Raw genomic sequence first — 19,827 nt, 5'->3', positions numbered from 1 at the left:
TGATAAAAAAGATCTTCACCGTATCATGTTACACCACATTTTGTTAACTTGGCCAGGCAATTGTTCGCCCACTTACTTCTACAACTCCTGCAAATATAGCAAAAAAACTTGTATGCTATCCCATTAAACCAAATATTCTACAAAGTGGAAAATTATAACGGAACGAGTTACCTTGGCAACGCTGATTGTCTGCTGTTCCATGGCCTCGTGTATGCTCGCCTTGTCATGTTCACGAATGCTGTTGAACTCATCAATGCAGCACAGCCCGCCGTCCGCCAGAACAAGAGCCCCGGCCTCCAGCTGCCACTCCCCGCTGTCCTGAACACAGCAAAAACTTGACCATAGGCAAAAACATGGCGTACATCCAAACACTGCGCATTTAGTTATGTTTAAAGACAAATAACTCTGGAATGTGTTGATATACAGACATAGAGGATACTTGCTCATTTAGGGACAGTGATAATGCAAAAAGTCAACACTGGAAGTAATAAAAAAAATCTGACATTTATTTAGGGCTTATTTCCTTCTATAGGAGCTTCCACACTGAAAACAAAATCAATGTCCTTTTTATTTTAGGCTTTTCAACTATTTCTGTTTAACCCTTTGCATGCTGGGAAATTTGTCGTCTGCTAAAATGTCGTCTGCTGAATTTCTAAAATTAGCATTTTCTTTGATTTTTTTCAAAGAATATTATCAGAATAGCAAACAGTTTGGATCCTGATGAGACGCCACGTTCTGTGGCGTCTCATCTGGATCCAAACTGTTTGCAAAGGCCTTCAAAATTCGGTTCCCGCACTGAAAGGGTTAAATATAAACATTTGCAAGACTCATAACATCATGATGTATGATGAATAAATGCCAAAATTAACTGTACAACATCACAAAATAGTCCAACAAAACAGTTACATCACAAGATTTGTTAAATTGTGTTCAATACTAACAAAATATAAAATGAAATGATTAATATCATAGAAACATGATACAACCATCTATTTTTCCAGCTGTGCCTGAACAAAAAAGAAAAGCTTAAAACCATTATTTGTTATGACCTGCTTTTTTCAAATCATGCTAACAAAACTCAACTGTAAAATGTAAATATAAGCATAGAAACAACAACATTTATTAAGCATACAATTTCTGTGCAGCCATACACCTAATGCACTATAGCGTTAGTTAACCTGCACCAAACCAATATAAACTTTATTATTGTATTATATTTTGTGCATTAAGATGGTATACATTTGTATTTGGTGAATTTTGACAATATACATTTGTATAAGTCTTAATAAGCTGTGTTCAGTTAAATACAACAATGGTTGTATATTTCTAGACAGAAAAACACCCAATCAAGTGCAGATATGGCAAAACATGAAGAATCAATATAGTACCTTGACAAACAGATATGAGCGAGATGTGATATCGTACCTTGACAGCCGTTTCAGTGAGCCCAGAGAGATGTGATATCGTACCTTGACAGCTGTTACAGAGAGCCCAGAGAGATGTGATATCGTACCTTGACAGCTGTTACAGTAAGCCCGGAGAGATGAGATATCCTACCTTGACAGCTGTTACAGTAAGCCCGGAGAGATGAGATATCCTACCTTGACAGCTGTTACAGTGAGCCTTGCGATATGTGATATCGTACCTTGACAGCTGTTAATGAGAGCCCAGAGAGATGAGATATCCTACCTTGACAGCTGTTACAGAGAGCCCAGAGAGATGTGATATCATACCTTGACAGCTGTTACAGAGAGCCCAGAGAGATGTGATATCGTACCTTGACAGCTGTTACAGAGAGTCCAGAGAGATGAGATATCATACCTTGACAGCTGTTACAGAGAGCCCAGAGAGATGTGATATCCTACCTTGACAGCTGTTACAGTGAGCCTTGCGAGATGTGATATCCTACCTTGACAGCTGTTACAGTGAGCCCAGAGAGATGAGATATCCTACCTTGACAGCTGTTACAGAGAGCCCAGAGAGATGTGATATTGTTAGGACCCAGTCCGCGCGTTTACAGAAATATGCTACCTATACCTTTCTCGCCATTTCATCTGTCGCCTTACTTACATACGGTATTTTGACGCCATTCAGGACCAGCATGTTCCTACTCAACAGGATGTCAACAGGACCATTATCTTTCGAACCAAGAACATCATACTCCAATAGAACGTCGTCTTCAATATCCGCCACATCTGCTTCACGCTCCAACGTAACTGGTCCAATCTCGAGCCTAAAAACACCCATACCTAACTCCTTTTTAGGTATTCCATTGGGTCCAACAAGGCTCACAGACCCCCGCAATTTTGGCTGATCTCGCGAATTTATACGCTTGAAGACGTTCGTCGATATGATGGTTTTCGTTGCCCCAGTATCCGCGGTAAATACAACCGGTACGCCTTCTGCATACCCTTCAACGTAGCATCCCTCTCCACGCTGAGTCCTACCCGATACCCCTTTGACAACCTCGATACATCCATTTGTTTCAGTGTTTGTGTTGCTCGCCAATGGCAAGTTAACTTGCGTCGATACCTCATCTCTGTGATTAATAGTTTGGCCTCGTGACATTTCCTCTACATGGACCACCCTTTGGCCGCAAGAGTCGGTCCTTTGATGTTTAAACGTCCATCATTAACAGTTTCGCCATTGTCCTGTGCACCATTTGACTTGTTTGGGCATCTCTTGCGTAGTGCCCTAGCTTATGGCAGTTAAAACACTCCACGTCCCTCTTTCCTTTAAAGCTATGATATTGGGCCGCTACCGCCTCTAGCTTCTCCACTCTAGCTAACAAGGACTTCACGGTGTCCACATCGTCCACGTTCTTTACTTCCGGTCTGGTGAAGCTTGTTTTCCGCTTCTGGTGAGTTTCATCTGGGCATCGTTTAAGGTAATCTCCCTCCTCTTCCGAATCATCATCGATGGCTCTCCGCACACCCCCACGGCTTTTCTGCGCATCCCTCTGCATATTTCGGATTTGGAAGAGTGTCACCGCATAATACAACGCCTCATCTATAGTCCGTGGCTCCTTATTAAACTCGACTTCGAATGGGATCTCCTCATCGTATAGACCGTCCAAAAACCGTCGAACAAGATCTTCATTTCGCGTTCTTCCGTCGCGCCCACTGTGCGCTCTATCGTAAACCCTCTTTAATTCCTGGGCAAACTCTTCCAGGGTTTCGCCATGTCGCTGCGAACGGCGGCTAAATTTTGCCGCAAACGACCGTGGAGTTTCGATTATCTTGAACCTACTATCAATCTCGCGTAGCAGTTCGTAATAATTGTCGAGAACATGTGGTGGCAATTGGGAGAAAACAAATTGCGCCGCCGCCCCTTCCAGCCTCGGCAACAATTGGTCTAACCTTTCGTCTACTCCCCAACCATACTGATTGGCGATTGTCTCAAACTGCGCAATCCACGTTTGCCATTCCTCTTTACCGGTATATTGGGCCATGCGCACGGCTGGCAGTCTATGATAATCTCGATCCTGGACATGTTGGTCGCCTATATTGTCCATGCGCGTTACCATGGTCGCCGGGGGACAATACCCGACCACGTTGGTCTTGCTGGCCTTGATACGCGGGATTGCCAAATATATCAAACTGGTATGCTTGATGTGCATCGGGACCGTTATCTCCTCGTCCTTTCCAACTGGCTGGAGACACGTATTGCCGAAAACTGTAACGCTCCCGTACGTTTTCGGATAGCAGGCTCTTGCATGTGTACCGACTGCGCATCCTGAACTACCTCATTGAGAAACGGTCGCACCATTGCACCGTTATTTGCATCTTCTGGTTGAGATTCGCAACACTCGCCGTGGTTTCCGGTATGACGACGCACGTCGTCGTTCGCCTGGCAGTTTGCTTCCGTCGGCGTTTTGTGCGTCGTTACTTTCAGGTCTCTTATGTCACGAGCCATGGCCTTCAGTGCCTCGTTCATGCTCAGCAATTGGTGATCTAAATTACGATTGTCCGAACCGGATACTCGACCCTCTGGACCCGCGACATCATCCCTACTCCCACAAGATTCTCCGCTCGACCGTTCACAATCATCGTCACAGAGCTTCAGATAAGGTTTTGTGAAATTCTTAACGTTACTACCAGATTTTCAAAAATAATTCTTAACTCTGAAATTGTATTCTTAACGTTACTACTAAGTTTTGGAAAATAATTCTTAACGTTTCTAAATGACCTAACAATAAATAATAATTGGTGTCATCGCATAAGATCTTTTCTATAATGTCTTTCTTAACATTAAACTCTGGCTCACTTTGCATACAATATGTTAAAAGCGTTATTTTGCATTCTGCAGTTTTTAGGACGTCCTCTGGGCACAGCCATTTTTTGACGGATAGACTGTACAGGCCGCTTTTATTGGAAAAAATGCGCTTCGTTAAACAAACCCGATAACCATTCTATATAAGTACCAAACATATATTTAATACACGAAAAGAACTCAATATAAATCGATACGAACCGATGGAAAAATAATATTCGTTACTTGATTTTTTAATTCTTAATGGTACGACCAGATTTTAAAATAAATACGTAACGGACTTGAAAATAATTCTTAATTACGAAAATACGGCCCTTATCTGGAGCTCTGTTGTCATCAATGCCGCTTCCGTTACGCTCACAGAAATATATCTCTCCCTCACTGTCAACTGGTCTAGGTTCTGCCATTTTATGGGCGTATTATTTATTCACGCGAATATATAAAATAATTTCTATCGATAAACGCGAGCGTAGAGCTAATGTTAATTCTTCATGTGAAAATGTTAGTAATTGCAGTAACCAGCTATTATTGTTCCGTATATTCAGATTAGCCGATGAACATGTGTAAAAGTATTTATTTAATTTAAAATTTTAACTCGCGGTAAATCGCTGTCATCATTTGCTTTAATATTTAATCTATGGCGCTCATTTTACTATGGTGTGCACGTGTACTTATCATTGTTAATGAGTGAACAGATTTTTTTCTTCCTAAAGTAATGTTTACGGCTTTATGAGTTCGCATCACGGGATTAGTTAAATAATTAAACTAATCCCACCGCTGCCACCAAATGTTAGGACCCAGTCCGCGCATTTACAGAAATATGATGGGGATTTTGTCAAGTGTTTTCAATAAAACCAAAACCGAATAGCCTGTCCATGTATTTTTATTCTCCAGCAAGAAATGCATCTTAAAGAAATGTTGATGTCGTAATATAAAATTCAAATGTGTACTATATATGTATTCAATATTTTACTCTATGTTTCAATAGTTTTATTTTACTAGATTTAACAAAGTTCGCTTACTGAAAATCTAAATTAAAGTTGAATGGGAGATGTTACCCAAATGTTCGTAAGTTTAGTTATGAGAAAATCTCAGCTTTATATACTAACGGGATGGCACACTGCGCCTTGTGCCGGGCACATTGGCACACTGCGCCAGGCACATGGCACAATGCGCCCGACACTCCACACAGTGCGCCCACCACAACAAATTGTGCGCCGGATGCAGAAATCACTATGCCTTAACAGGTGCTCATAGAAAGGTGCCAAAACATACAAGTTCTACAATGCAATACAATTATAACTAACAACAATAACATTAGAACATACAATCACCTCAAAAGGGCGTTTTCTGCAATTACAATAAGAAAACATTTCCTTAAAGAAGATTTTATATGGTTAACGCTTGTACAATTAGCCGAATGTAACCTGGCAACGAAAATCAAGATGGCTGCCAGTTCATCCGTAACAACATGTGTTAGAGCTTTAAATGGGAAAATCTTTGGATTAAGCCAGTTTTAGGTGGTAACATTTACCCAAAATATTAAAAGTAGCATTATAAATTAATAGACATAGGTACTTCTTTAATTTACTGACGAAGAAAGCTATGCCTTAAGAAACAAATGTCTGCCTTGTCAACAGGAAGTCAGACTCGTTATTTTAAACAATGGAATAAACACACAAAAATGATTCTAGCCTGTATATGTAATTATATTGACTGGCCGTTAAGTATTTAATTCGTCAGCAATAATTATTATGTGGCCAGGCTAGACTGGACAACAATTTAGGAGGAGAACAGTGAATTATCCAGCTAGAAATTAAGGTAAGGCACTAAACAATTAATAAAAATAGCTTACAATGAATTAGATTGATTGACACTGGGGTCCAACAATATCATACCTTGACAGCTGTTACAGAGAGCCCAGAGAGATTAGATATCATACCTTGACAGCTGTTACAGAGAGTCCAGAGAGATGTGATATCGTACCTTGACAGCAGTTACAGAGAGCCCAGAGAGATGAGATATCATACCTTGGCAGCTGTTACAGAGAGCCCAGAGACATGTGATATCATACCTTGACCACTGGTACAGTGAGCCCAGAGAGATAAGATATCATACCTTGACAGCTGTTACAGAGAGCACAGAGAGATGTGATATCATACCTTTACAGCTGTTACAGAGAGCCCATAGAGATGTGATATCCTACCTTGACAGCTGTTACTGAGAGCCCAGAGAGATGTGATATCCTACCTTGACAGCTGTTACAGAGAGCCCAGAGAGATGTGATATCATACCTTGACAGCTGTTACAGAGAGCCCAGAGAGATGTGATATTGTACCTTGACAGCCGTTACTGAGAGCACAGAGAGATGATATATCCTACCTTGACAGCTGTTACAGAGAGCCCAGAGAGATGTGATATCGTACCTTGACAGCTGTTACAGAGAGCCCAGAGAGATGTGAAATCCTACCTTGCCAGCTGTTACAGTGAGCCCAGAGAGATGTGATATCATACCTTGACAGCTGTTACAGAGAGCCCGGAGAGATGAGATATCATACATTGACAGCTGTTACAGAGAGCCCAGAGAGATGAGATATCATACCTTGACAGCTGTTACAGTGAGCCCAGAGACATGTGATATCCTACCTTGACAGCTGTTACAGAGAGACCAGAGAGATGAGATATCATACCTTGACAGCTGTTACAGTAAGCCCGGCACTCGTGCTTCCAATCCCAGTTGTCAACACAGACCTAGGTGTAACCTTAGTGGCATATTTCAGGAACTGAGACTTTCCTGTACCTGAGAAACATTAAAACAAATTATTTTTCTTTCAAATGAATACAGCAATTTTTAAAAATCTTTTAGACTGGAGAAACAAACATTGATGTTGGAAAGACCTACAGAGAAAACTACCCAACATCCCATCCCTCCCAACCCCCTTAAAGGGTTCATTAAGTGTTCACTTAAAATCTTCACTTTTGTAAAGTCTGGCAAAGAACTTTTGGAATTGAAAGGGAGCAAATCTACTGCAAGGAGATATCATTCCCTTTCAGACAATGGTTTATACCAGGATGACTTAACTTGTTAATTTGGTTACTAAAACAAATTTTCTAAAATAAAATTCATTTTAATTATTAATTACCTGCTATACCAAGCTATACCTTTTCAAGGTGGGTTAGATACTCTTGAAATCTTCAAGTGACGGAATTCGGCCACCTCTCCTACTGAAAACAGATCAGGTAAAACATAGTATAACGTAACCTTACCGGAAATCAAGAACCGTAACTCATCTTCCTTTTCAATTTAATTATGAAAATATAAAACGATGAGTGGGTTTGGGCGGCGGGACTTAAAGATAGCAGGAAAGAATTTAATAATTAAAATAAATTTCATTTTAGAAAATTTGTTTTAATATCATAAATACCTACCTGCTATCCCTAGCTGATTTTGTAGCTGTGGCGGGAGGTTCTTGTTATATTTTCCTATCACAGCAAAAACCGATAATCAGGTTTTTTTAGCCAGAGATAGTCGAAATGTGTCCTAATACAATCTTCGTTAATACAGTATTGTACTTAGTTTCTGGATAGCACCAGTACATTACGCCATGGAAGAACCACTGTTTGAGCAACCACAAGATGAACCAACATATATAAATCGTCCTGTTGACACTTAAGAGAACGAAGATAGAATGAGGAAAAGGTGGTCGGATTCCTCCAGAAAGCAGCTTGAAGCACCTCAGAAAGTGGAACATTATTAATATACGCCCACGAAGCCAAAAGAGCTCTTAATTCATGCGGTCTTATCTTTAATAGGGATAAATCCCTAGATGACAGAGAAGAGTAAGCCATCCTTATGGTCGAGGCTACCCATCGAGAAATAGAAGCTGCAGACACATCCCCCCTTTTAACGGAATGAAAAGTCTCTTACCAGAACCTGAAATAGACTTTACTCTTTTAAGATAAAATTTTAACGCCCTGACTGGGCAAAGAAGTCTATCATCATCTCATGTCCACAAGTATTAGAAAGACTTGGAACTTTAAAGGGTTTAGAAGCCATAGAGGGGAGTTGATTTTTAGCAAGGAATCCTGGCTGACATAACAAAGTAACAGATCCATCTGAGGAATCAAAACAAAGATGACCATCCTCGATAGAAAGAGCATGAATTTCACTTCTCCTTTTGGCTGAAGCCATAGTAAGAAGGAAAACTGTCTTCCAAGTTAGGAACTGTAAAGAAGCTTGATCTAGATGTTCGTATGGAACCTTAGTAAGAGAATCAACAACACAAGCCAAAGTTTCTTATCATCAAAAAGATAGATGAGAAAATCTGCTACACGTCTAGCAGAGGGATTGAGGCGATCAATCTTCCCTCGTATACACCAATTAGAGAAGAGTTTCCAGCTAGCATCATAGACTGCTCTGGTGGACTTCCTCCTAGCCAAAGCAACGAGGGTTGAAGCCCTGACAGAAAATCGTTTCTTCTGCAGAGATTGCCTGATAATGGCATAACGTGTGAACATTGCTGGATCTGCATGTATTCTGCCTCTTTGAGACAGAAGATCTGACCTGTAAGGGAGTTTCCTGGGATAATCGTACAGGGGACTGAGAAGATCATTGAACAAAGCTCTCCTGGGCACCAAGGAGCAATCAGGAGTATGCGACACGCACTCACCCTGACGCCAATATTTGGGTAATCAGAATGGGTGGGGGATAGGCGTAGGCGTCCAGTTGGTCCCAATCAACGAAAGCGCATCTACTGCCCACGCTGCTGGATCGTACACTGGACTCACATACAGTGGAAGCCTTTGGTTGTGTCTGGTCGCAAATAGGTCGACCAGAGGATAACCAAAAATGAGAAAGATCTGATTGGTCACTTCTTGATGAAGTGTCCACTCTGATGGTAGTAACTGGTGTTTGCGAGACAACCAATCCGCCAGGGCGTTGAGGCGACCTGGAATATATTTGGCCAGAAGAGAAATATTGAGCGTCTTGCAAAGAACAAGTAATTCCTTGGCTTTCAGATACAGGGAGTGAGAATGTGTTCCCCCCCTGTGCCTGGATGTAAGTCACAACTGACGTGTTGTCTGTTGACATCATCACACACGAGTCTCGAAGACCTGACTGGAAGTGAGATACTGCTAGAAAAACTGCTGGCATTTCTAGATTGTTGATATGTAGCTGTGATTCCTTATGAGACCACAACCCTGAAATTATCAGACTGAGTGGTTACAGATGAGCACCAAACCCTTCCTTGCTCGCATCCGTAATTAGGAATAAAGAAGGTTGCGGAGGAAGAAGGGGTACTCCTGCCAAGAGATTGTCCTCGTCTAGCCACCACTGAAGATTAGGTACTTATTCTGAACAAATTGGAATCTTTGTGGACAGATTGTCCAGAGACCATTTCCAACACGCTGAGAGGTAATGCTGAAGAGGACAAAGGAACAGACGTCCAAACTGCACAAAGTCTGCTACTGAGCTCAGGATACTGTTGAGAGAGGAATTCTTGAGCTGTTATATGAGATTGGGACAAAACCCATTTGACTTTCAGCAGAAGGTCTGATATACGTTGACGTGAAACTCTGACCCGATTGACTTGAGTCAAAAAATTCATTCCCACGAAAGTCTTGAGAAGGAATGAGATCTGACTTGTCCGCATTTAGAAGGAGTCCTAAGGATAGGAGTTCCTTCCAAGAGAATTCTAGGTGATGCAGAAGCAAATGACAATCGAGCTGGTGTAACAGCCAGTCGTCCAAATATTGGAGAAGAAGGATACCCTGCACGCACAGGTGTGCTCCGACCGCAGCCATTAGTTTGGTATAGACTAGTGAAGCCGTTGCCAACCCAAATGGCATCGCTCGGAACTGGTAGATCTGGCCTTGAAAGGCGAATCGCAAGAACTTCCGGTAGTTGGGATGTATAGGAACATGGAAGTATGCATCTTCCAAGTCCAAGGACACCCCCCAGTGCAGGGGTTTGATGGAGTCTCGTATGAAGGACGGAGTCTGTATCTTGAAAGTCGGTTTGAGTAGATACTATGTTGAAGGCTATTGAGTCTATTGCTGGTCTCCAGGAACCATTTCTTTTAACAAGAAAAACACGACTGTAAAATCCTGGAGAATATGGATCTTGTACCCTTTCTACCGCCTGTTTTTCCAGATGAACACGAATGGACTCTGGGGTATGAGGATGCGGAGATACCAGTTCTATGGGGACACGTGAAAGAGGAGGTCTGTTCTGGAATTGAAAGGTCAGGCCTTTTGCAACAAAAGAATGAACCCAAGCGTCGGAAGTTATTTGAAGCCATCGATTTAAAAAATGTAGAAGTCTGGTTCCCACTGGTATTTCCGGCATCGATGGAGACTGTGGTAGAAAGGGTTGTTTCCTAGGGCTGATAAGAAGGAGGCCCACCCCTGCCGACAGGAGGTTTGGAATTCCTCTTATCTAGCTTTGTTTTTTCTTTTTAGCAGGGTTCCTAACAGAAGAGAAAAGATTAGTCCTCTTATCTTTCTTAACTACTGGACCTGCCGGTGGTCTAGAAGCCGGTCGCTTAAAGGCCCCTTGGCGTTGTCCAGAAGATTTTCTTGCAACAGAAGCATGAAGTTGATCATCTTTATCAGCTGTGAGTGCTTCTTGTATCTTTCCACTGAAAAGAAATCCTGATGAGAGAGGTGCTGCCCTGAGCGAATTTATACCTGGCTCTAATAGAAAATCTTTAGGTAAAGAGGAAAGGATAAGATCTCTACGAATCCTTAACATCTCCGACATTGAAGAAGCAGCATTATGTGGAAGGTTCAATGTTGTTTGGGATAAATGTATCAATAAGTCTCGAAGTTCATCCGAATCCGAATCTGACTTATCACAAACAAGGCGCAAGATAGTTACTAGCATTTAGTCTATTTGGTTTGATAGACCTAATGTCTTCTCTCTCTTCCTTCCGAAACCGATTTTGAAGAACTAGGTATGGCAAGCAACAGTTTATTAATGTCAGGATCCTGAATCGGTAATTTAGAGAAATCTAAACCAGAATTCGGATCAGGTTGTGGAGGCTTATAGCTTCGAGAACGTTCCCGAGTTTTTGGTTCGGAGAATTCTTTAGGTACTCTCCATATCTTTCTTCATTTAGGAATCGTTGTATTGATTGATTCCAATGACTGAAACACAGATAAAACTGAAGCACCAATCGGAAGACGTGTATCAAGGCGGGAATTCGCCTTAGTAACACTGTTAGGATCAAATTTATGAACCAACTGCTCAGTGACCGAGATGGTGGAATTAGCAAACACCTCCACTGGTCGTGAACAATACTCTTCGCCAAGAGTCTGGACCATGAGATCGTATATCTGATCAATGGGTGCTAAATACTGATCATTATCTGCATCCGAATCATGCTCACTGTCAACAACGCCAGAGGTGTGCAAAGAATCCATTGAAACCGTGGTAGGAATGATAGGAGGATTATCTTGCACCAAATGATGATTTTCCAGTAACGAAGAATGACTATCCGTAAAGTCAACACACTGATAATTAAAACCGGAAATAGACGGTGAATTATCAGAAGTGACAGGTACATAATTTCCAAAGGAATCTTGAATCCATGTGTCACGCATAGACAGAGTAGCAGCCGGGGGTTTCCGACTAGGAATAGTAGTAGATACCCTTGATGCAAACAAAACAGCCGTTGTGGTGAGATGAACACCAGAATTGAAGGGCTGTGAAATCCGATCAGTCACTGCAACATATGTTGACATCACACTGGAAACTGGTGCATATGGTATGGAGACATTACAATCAGAAATAGGAGAGTAATGTGACCAGTCATAAAAGTCAGAACGACAATGCTTCCGTGAAGCTTGTCTACGACCTTTATTCCTGTGATGCCGAGATCTAGAACGGCTACGACGCCGAGAGCTAGAACAGCTATGACGGTAATAACGTCTCCTCGAGTATCGTTTCCGTGATGATCGAGATGATCGATAATGATCATAACGATGACGGGAATGAGGACTGCTCAATGAATAAGAGCGTGTCCGACGTCTACCTCTATAAGCGGAACTAGTCGACGAAGAATGTGCATTCAACCACGAAGTAGTTAAAAATCCGATGAAGAAGAAAGTCTGGTTCTGACCGTTGACCGGTGACTAGCAATTTTTGACCGGTCATCAGTAACAGATGACCGGTGACCGGTTCCCGGTGGGTCGGACCGGTGACCGGTGCCCGGTGGGTCGGACCGGTCATCAGTAACAGATGACCGGTGACGGGTGACTGGTAGGTTGGACCGGAGACCGGACCGGTCTCTGTAGAGTCTGTAAAGACTGTAAAGTCTGTAAAGACTGTAAAGTCACAGGGCAAAAACCATCTGTTGATGGTACATCTGGTCGTTTCCTGCTCAAAAACGATATGCGACGTATTGCTTTCTGCCAAATGTCGTCGTCCCATGAACTACAAATAGAACATTTATGGTCAACTGTACACAAAGTATATAATAAACAAGTGTTGTGGTTATCCAACGACGCTTTTAAATGACCACAAACGCCACATAGTTGAAAACTCATTCTAATTTCTTAATTAGAAAATAGAAAAGAATTCAAACAAGAAACAATTTTTAGTGACAATTATGATGAATAAAATTGTTAATTACGCTATATAAACTGTACAAAATATAGTCAATACTTTTTGACTTACCCACGAAAAGCTCGTGCACAAGTGCATGAGCCCGTAGAAAAAACCGGCAAAATCTGAAAACACTATTTACAATGAAATTTAAAGAGAAAAGATTTCTGAATATAGCAGAAATGACAAATTATGTAATAATCAAATCTGAAACCCAAAACACCACGCAGAAATGAAAGAAAACATCAAATTCCACAGGAGCAGAAAAATGGTGGTCTGTCTCAGTGTTCCCCAGAAAAGGAAGATAAGTTACTGTTCTTGATTTCTGGTTAGGTTACTTATATACTATGTTTAACTTGATCTGTTTTCAGTAGGAGAGGTGGCCGAATTCCGGCACTTGAAGATTTCTGGAGTAATCCACCTTGAAAAGATATAGCTAGGGATAGAAGGTATGTATTTATGATATTAAAACAACATTTTATAGTTGCATAACATATATTTTTTATAAACAGCTCTAAGTAGAAGGGACAATGTTAGAAAGAAAAATATTATCTGAAACTCATACCTGGGTCTCCTACCAGTAGCATGTGAATTTCTCCTCTAACACTTGTGCCCGACTCATCTTGTCTCTGCTCAGAAACAACACAGTTACTGTTAATGACAACACCTATTTGACAATCCCTACCATGAAACACCCATGGGGATCTACAGTAGTTACTTTACGTTTTTGGACACTCACTTTTCAGACAATCTCTGTTTTAGCAAAAATAATTATGTTCACATAATTGGGTAAAAAACCATTCTACCAGTAGACAACTATGATTCACCCAACAGCATTTGAAACAGTTTTGTCCTATTAAGAATGCACAATGTTTTATGATTTTATATTTTTGTTCTATATCATTCCACGCAAGAGTAAGCAAAGCTGTGAAGCTGTATATATTTTTTAAGCAGAAAAAGAAGATTAAACCACAATAAAATAAATGTACATTGATATATTGCTTTAATTTATCTCTAAATTTTCGGACATCTGTAATTTTTGATTATTTTTCGTACCTAAATTTGTTGACGCTTAAAAAAACAAGAGATGTGTTTGTCAGAAACACAATGACCCTATTTCGCCCTTTTGAAGCCATATATTTGACCTTTGACCTTGAAGAATGACCTTGGCCCTTCACCACTCAAAATGTGCAGCTCCATGAGATACACATGCATGCTTAATATCAAGTTGCTATCTTCAATAATGCAAAAGTTATTGCAAAACTTTAACCATGGTTAAAGTTTTGGGACACACAATGAATGAATGACAGGCAGGCAGGCAGGCAAAATTAAGTGTCCGAAAACTTGGAGTTATTATGGAAATAAAGCAGAGTGCACATATTCCATGGATGGACAGACAAAAAGTTTGATGAACAAAGTATGTTAATCCATACTATGGTTATTAGGCAGTTAAAGAGTTTCTATTAACAGTAAGTGTAACAATGACCTTCATAAACTTCCCCATAATAAAATTGAGAGCTAGTTCTGCATGCAAGCTAACTACATAAGTTACAGATCATAACAATGGCACCTCCATCCAAACTAAATTTGTAGTGACCATAACCTTAATTAACCACCCCAAATGCAACCCCACGCTAGTTGTGCATATAAGCTCCCTACACACACAACTTGTGCACTCTCAATCTATTGAGCAGAAGCTTTACCCAAATGAAAACCAAAGCTAGGTCTGCATGTATGCTTACTATATCCAAAGTTTCATCAAGATTGATTAATTCAAACATAAATTGAACGAAAACCACCTGTTTTAAATATTTTTGGGTAGTAGTAACTTTCATCGTCACACAAAACTGGCTACGAAAATTATTGCCAAGCTAAGCACCAGTCACCTTGACCCAACAGTCCTAAAATTACAATCCCGAGCTATGTCTTCAATTTTGTTTTCAATATCTAAAGTTTTCAAGAGTTGTAAATGCCAACTAAAGTAATTGATTTTAACCCAACTGTTTTATGATGTCTGCCCTCGTGCCTAACATACCCCGTTTTAATTTCCTTAAAAACCTGTTTACGAACACAACAAATTGTCTTTTTTCAGCTTACCCTGACCCCTCCCGCCAGCACCATTGCAACAGCAAGCTTGACAACGTAGAGTCCGTACACCTGTGGACACAGGCAGGCCAGGATGTGGTTACGTCCTGTCAGGGGAGATGACTGGTGTTCTGCCCAGAACTGGTCAATCTCCTGGCGCTGTGCGATGTTATTAAATAATTTAAGCCTGGTATTTATTAGCCCCAAGTTGAGTGTATACTGATTCAATAATAAATGAAAGCAGTTTTACATCATATAAGGTCTAATGATAATGTATGCGGTGCTGGTAAAATGATTATTGCATACAGGCATACACTGTATGACCAAACAAAGAAATAATGAACAAATATATAATAACCATATTTTCACTGAAGTCAAAAATCATTCATATCTTTTTTTGTTGATACTGATTATTCCCTATATATTTCACTACATGATATGTGAAAATGAATCATTAAAACAAAACAGAAAAGTTTAACTATGTTTCTTATTGTAATAATGTGATACATGTTCAAACATGAGCTTTCATAAAATGCAGTTCTGTCATGCCAATTTACATCAATTTTCTAATTTTGCCCAAACCTCAGACGAAATGCTAAGCCTTAAACTTTATGATTTTGATACTTATGAAAGTGTAGCAAAATTAAATTATTTTAGTCATTTATTCTATTTTAACCCTTTACCACTTATAAAGGTATTTTGACACATTTGTATTCCTTTAGAAAGGCTTCATCTCCAACCCTTAGATACCAATGTGCAGCAAACAGCATAAAACCTGAACCGACTGCGAGTTACTCACAGGCTGTTTTGGTTTTATGCTGTTTGAGCATAGCCATTTTCACTTTGCCTCTGAGTGGGAAAATGTATGGACCTATTTTTTCAGGAACATAAGTAAATAAAGCTTGTGGGATATTTTCAAAGCCCAGTCCCTGGCCCCTACCAGCTCTTGTGTGATGGTGACAGAGCTGCGTTGCTCATTGGTAACAATAATGCTGTTGGCCTTCAAGGCCAACTCTATGTCACACTTATTTTCCGCTGAAATGTTGCGCCACCTACGAATCACAGTTCCACTGAAACACGAAAACATAACTGTTTTCCACATTTTATGTTAAGTTAAGTAATAATGTATTGTAAATCAAACCAATACCTATGTAACTCAAATTTGTATGAGAAAATGTTTTTTAGTTGAAAGTGTAATAATTATTCTTATTAAAAGAGGTGCACAGAAATTTCTGTATGACCATTTAAGTTTTTTTGGTTATTTTTGCTGAATTCAACAGTATATTTGGTGGTTAACGTTCTCACACTTAAACAATTGTGTAAGCAATTTACCAGTACACAATGCACATTCTAACACCAGTAACTAACAAATTTCCGAATAAAAAATTTAAGTAGGGAAGGTAGAGCTGTTTTTAGTCTTTAATAAGTTCATGTTCAAACCAAAGGAATTAATGTACGGCTGTGCAGGGTCTTAAACAAACAAACACAGTCAAATGCCTTACCTAGCCATACTGCCATTTAAGACTAGTCCAAGAAATCCTGTGCAAAGAGTAAACCCCTTTTTCCTACTTGCAGTCAGTGAACCTTGTATTGAACATACCAAATGACCACATCATGAACCTTGTATTGAACATACCAAATGACCACATCATAAATCTTGTATTGAACATACCAAATGACCACATCATGAACCTTGTATTGAACATACCAAATGACCACATCATGAATCTTGTATTGAACATACCAAATGACCACATCATGAACCTTGTATTGAACATACCAAATGACCACATCATGAACCTTGTATTGAACATACCAAATGACCACATCGTCTCCAGCCTTGCATTGAACATACCAAATGACCACATCATGAACCTTGTATTGAACATACCAAATGACCACAAGTGAACCTTGTATTGAACATACCAAATGACCACAAGTGAACTTTGTATTGAACATACCAAATGACCACAAGTGAACCTTGTATTGAACATACCAAATGACCACTTGCAGTAAGTGAACCTTGTATTGAACATACCAAATGACTACATCGTCTCCAGCCTTGCAGCTGTCCACCAGATCATTGTCCAGTATGACCCACACTGACCGGGGGATGGTCCCCATGGCCAGGCGCTGGACTTGCTCCTGCACCTTGACCTCCTGATAGTTCCTGCACTTGACCGGCTGACCAGCTGAATAAGTGACCATCAATGATTCAATGGAAACATCTGAGATCAATTAGACATTCACCAAATAAGGGCCCGTATTCACCAAACAATTCTTACACTTAAGTCTAAGAATAAAGAAAATTCTTTAAATTAGAATATTCAAGAATTTCTTTAATTTTGAGTCAAACTCTGCAGTAAACATCTCATCTACTATATTATTCTTCATAAACAGTAGACTCTCTGTAAACCGGACAGTCTCGGGACCTGCCTGATCGTCCGGTTTTCAGAGAGTTCCGGTTTCGCAAGAGTTTTCATATTGCCAAAATATACATGGTATGCATTGTGTACAGAATCATATAAAAATAAAACAAACCATATACATTTACATGTACCATGTGATAACTGTACGCAGGTACTGAGGATGTTAATTGCATTCTTAAACTAGAAATGGCGCGGCAGAGGCCGACGCGTATCCCCACGCCGAATGTTTGACCTAGGTGTGCCCCAGGGTTGGTAATGGGGCCATGCATAGCTGAGATTGACCGTATTGTCATAAGAGAAGTTCATCATCAATTAGAAGTGAATTGGTGTAGAAATGAAGAAGTTATAGTAAAAGGCAATTTTGGGTGGGTGTGACATATGTGGGCAGGGCGCCCCAGGGTTGGTACTTGTGCCATGCATAGTTGAGATTGACCGTATTGTCATAAGAGAAGTTCAGTATCAATTTGAAGTGAATCGGTGTAGAAATGAAGAAATTATAGTAAAAGGCAATTTTGGGCAGGTGTGGTCTATGTGGGCGGGGCCCCAGGGTTGGTAATGGGGCGAGGCATAGTTGAGATTGACCGTATTGTCATAAGAGAGGTTCAGTATCAATTTGAAGTGAATCGGTGTAGAAATGAAGAAATTATAGTAAAAGGCAATTTTGGGTGGGTGTGGTCTATGTGGGCGGGGCGCCCCAGGGTTGGTAATGGGGCCATGCATAGTTGAGATTGACTGTATTGTCATAAGAGAAGTTCAGTATCAATTTGAAGTGAATCGGTGTAGAAATGAAGAAATTATAGTAAAAGGCAATTTTGGGCGGGTGTGGTCTATGTGGGCGGGGCCCCAGGGTTGGTAATGGGGCCATGCATAGTTGAGATTGACCGTATTGTCATAAGAGAGGTTCAGTATCAATTTGAAGTGAATCGGTGTAGAAATGAAGAAATTATAGTAAAAGGCAATTTTTGGTGGGTGTGGCCTATGTGGGCGGGCGCCCCAGGGTTGGGATTGGGGCCATGCATAGTTGAGATTGACCCTAATGTCATAACAAAAGTTCAGTATCAATTTGAAGTGAATCCGTGTAGAAATGAAAAAATTATAGTAAATGGAAATTTTTGGTGGGTGTGGCCTATGTGGGCGGGGCGCCCCAGGGTTGGGAATGGGGCCATGCATGGTTGAGATTGACCGTATTGTCATAAGAGAGGTCCAGTATCAATTTGAAGTGAATCGGTGTAGAAATAAAGAAGTAAATGTAAAATAACCTAAAAAAATGAGTGATAATTTCTGACGTGGCCCCACCCCAACCGCTATAACTTTTGACCCAGGGGTCAGATCAAAATTCCAAATAGTGCAGGGTCGCACATATGCTCATAGCTACCATGTGTGTAAGTTTCAAGGTTCTAGTGCTTTTAGTGTAGGAGGAGATAGTGGCCAGGACGGACGGACAGACGGACGGACGGACGGACGGACGGCGGAGATAACCACAATATCCCCACCTTTTTTTCAAAAAGATGGGGATAAAATTGTGTTTTTAATCAATTAAACGCAAAAAAATCCATACCGACTTGTTTTGATTAATCCCAAAGTGAGCGTGGTGCTTTATACATGTACGTACGTGGCATTTGTCATATAGACGAGTGACGACACAAATAAGATTGTTGTAGGTACACGATTTATTATGCAATACATACATGTACCACATTTCATAGAACATACACACAAGCAAAACACAGCGTCATAATTATTTTTTAAGATATCCACAATCTCAAAACCTACTAATTCTTGAAGTTTACGATTTCATGAAGTGATGAGCTTTATCTTATCCTCTATCATAAGCTCTATGCGTCTGCGTTTAGCTGGAGGCTGCGACATTTTAGATGCGTTCGAAATTAGTAAACGGCAATAAATGAATTTGCATTCTTCTTCTTTATTATTTTTTATCCAGTACACCGGGATTGTCTCCCATATGGCCATCGCCCCCAGAAAGACATGTTAGTTGGTTACGGGGGATAGTGCAAGATACAGGAGACACCCCGTTCCAGAGGTGACCCTGGGTATTTTAGTGCCCGGTGTATAGCACCTAGTACACTGCACCTCGGTTTAACGTCTCATGCGAAAGACGAGTTAGTATGTAAGGTGCAGCGGGGGATCGAACCAGCGATCTCTGGATTGTGAAGCCAGTGTGTTACCACTAGACCACGGATCCGCTACATGAATTTGCATACAGATGGATGGATATTTAACAGTCATATTTCTAACAATTTATCTGACAAACAAACAAACAACCAATTCAGCGTTAAATAAATGGCTATAAGATCTTTTAAAATACCCGAGAAGATCACAAGAAAGTGATCGGCGCAACGGCATGCTTTAATTTTTTAATTAAATTGTTTATCATAGGCGATAATAAAAAATTATTAAAACGATCGAGTCAAT

At 40.5% G+C, this 19,827-nt stretch overlaps 1 protein-coding gene across 3 annotated transcripts in view; it reads right to left on the bottom strand.

The window, feature by feature from the left end:
- LOC127872806 (DNA helicase MCM9-like) overlaps positions 1-19,827 on the bottom strand; it is a 78,623-nt gene that overhangs the window by 35,925 nt on the left and 22,871 nt on the right. For 2 of the 3 annotated variants that reach the window (XM_052416217.1, XM_052416234.1), the window contains exons 7-12: positions 17,004-17,157; positions 15,906-16,035; positions 14,978-15,124; positions 13,446-13,509; positions 6,963-7,072; positions 172-318 (exon numbers count right to left, since the gene is read on the bottom strand). In XM_052416217.1, the coding sequence (XP_052272177.1) occupies positions 172-318; positions 6,963-7,072; positions 13,446-13,509; positions 14,978-15,124; positions 15,906-16,035; positions 17,004-17,157 (752 nt within the window). Of the gene's footprint in view, positions 1-171; positions 319-6,962; positions 7,073-13,445; positions 13,510-14,977; positions 15,125-15,905; positions 16,036-16,781; positions 16,966-17,003; positions 17,158-19,827 lie in introns of those variants that run through there. The other variant, XM_052416227.1, reaches the window with a different exon arrangement.

The sequence above is a fragment of the Dreissena polymorpha genome, chromosome 1 (genome assembly GCF_020536995.1).
Source record: "Dreissena polymorpha isolate Duluth1 chromosome 1, UMN_Dpol_1.0, whole genome shotgun sequence".
In the NCBI taxonomy this organism is placed as follows: Eukaryota; Metazoa; Mollusca; class Bivalvia; order Myida; family Dreissenidae; genus Dreissena; species Dreissena polymorpha.
The sequence above is the reverse complement of the archived record's forward strand: the minus strand, read 5'-3'. Positions and strand labels throughout refer to the sequence as shown.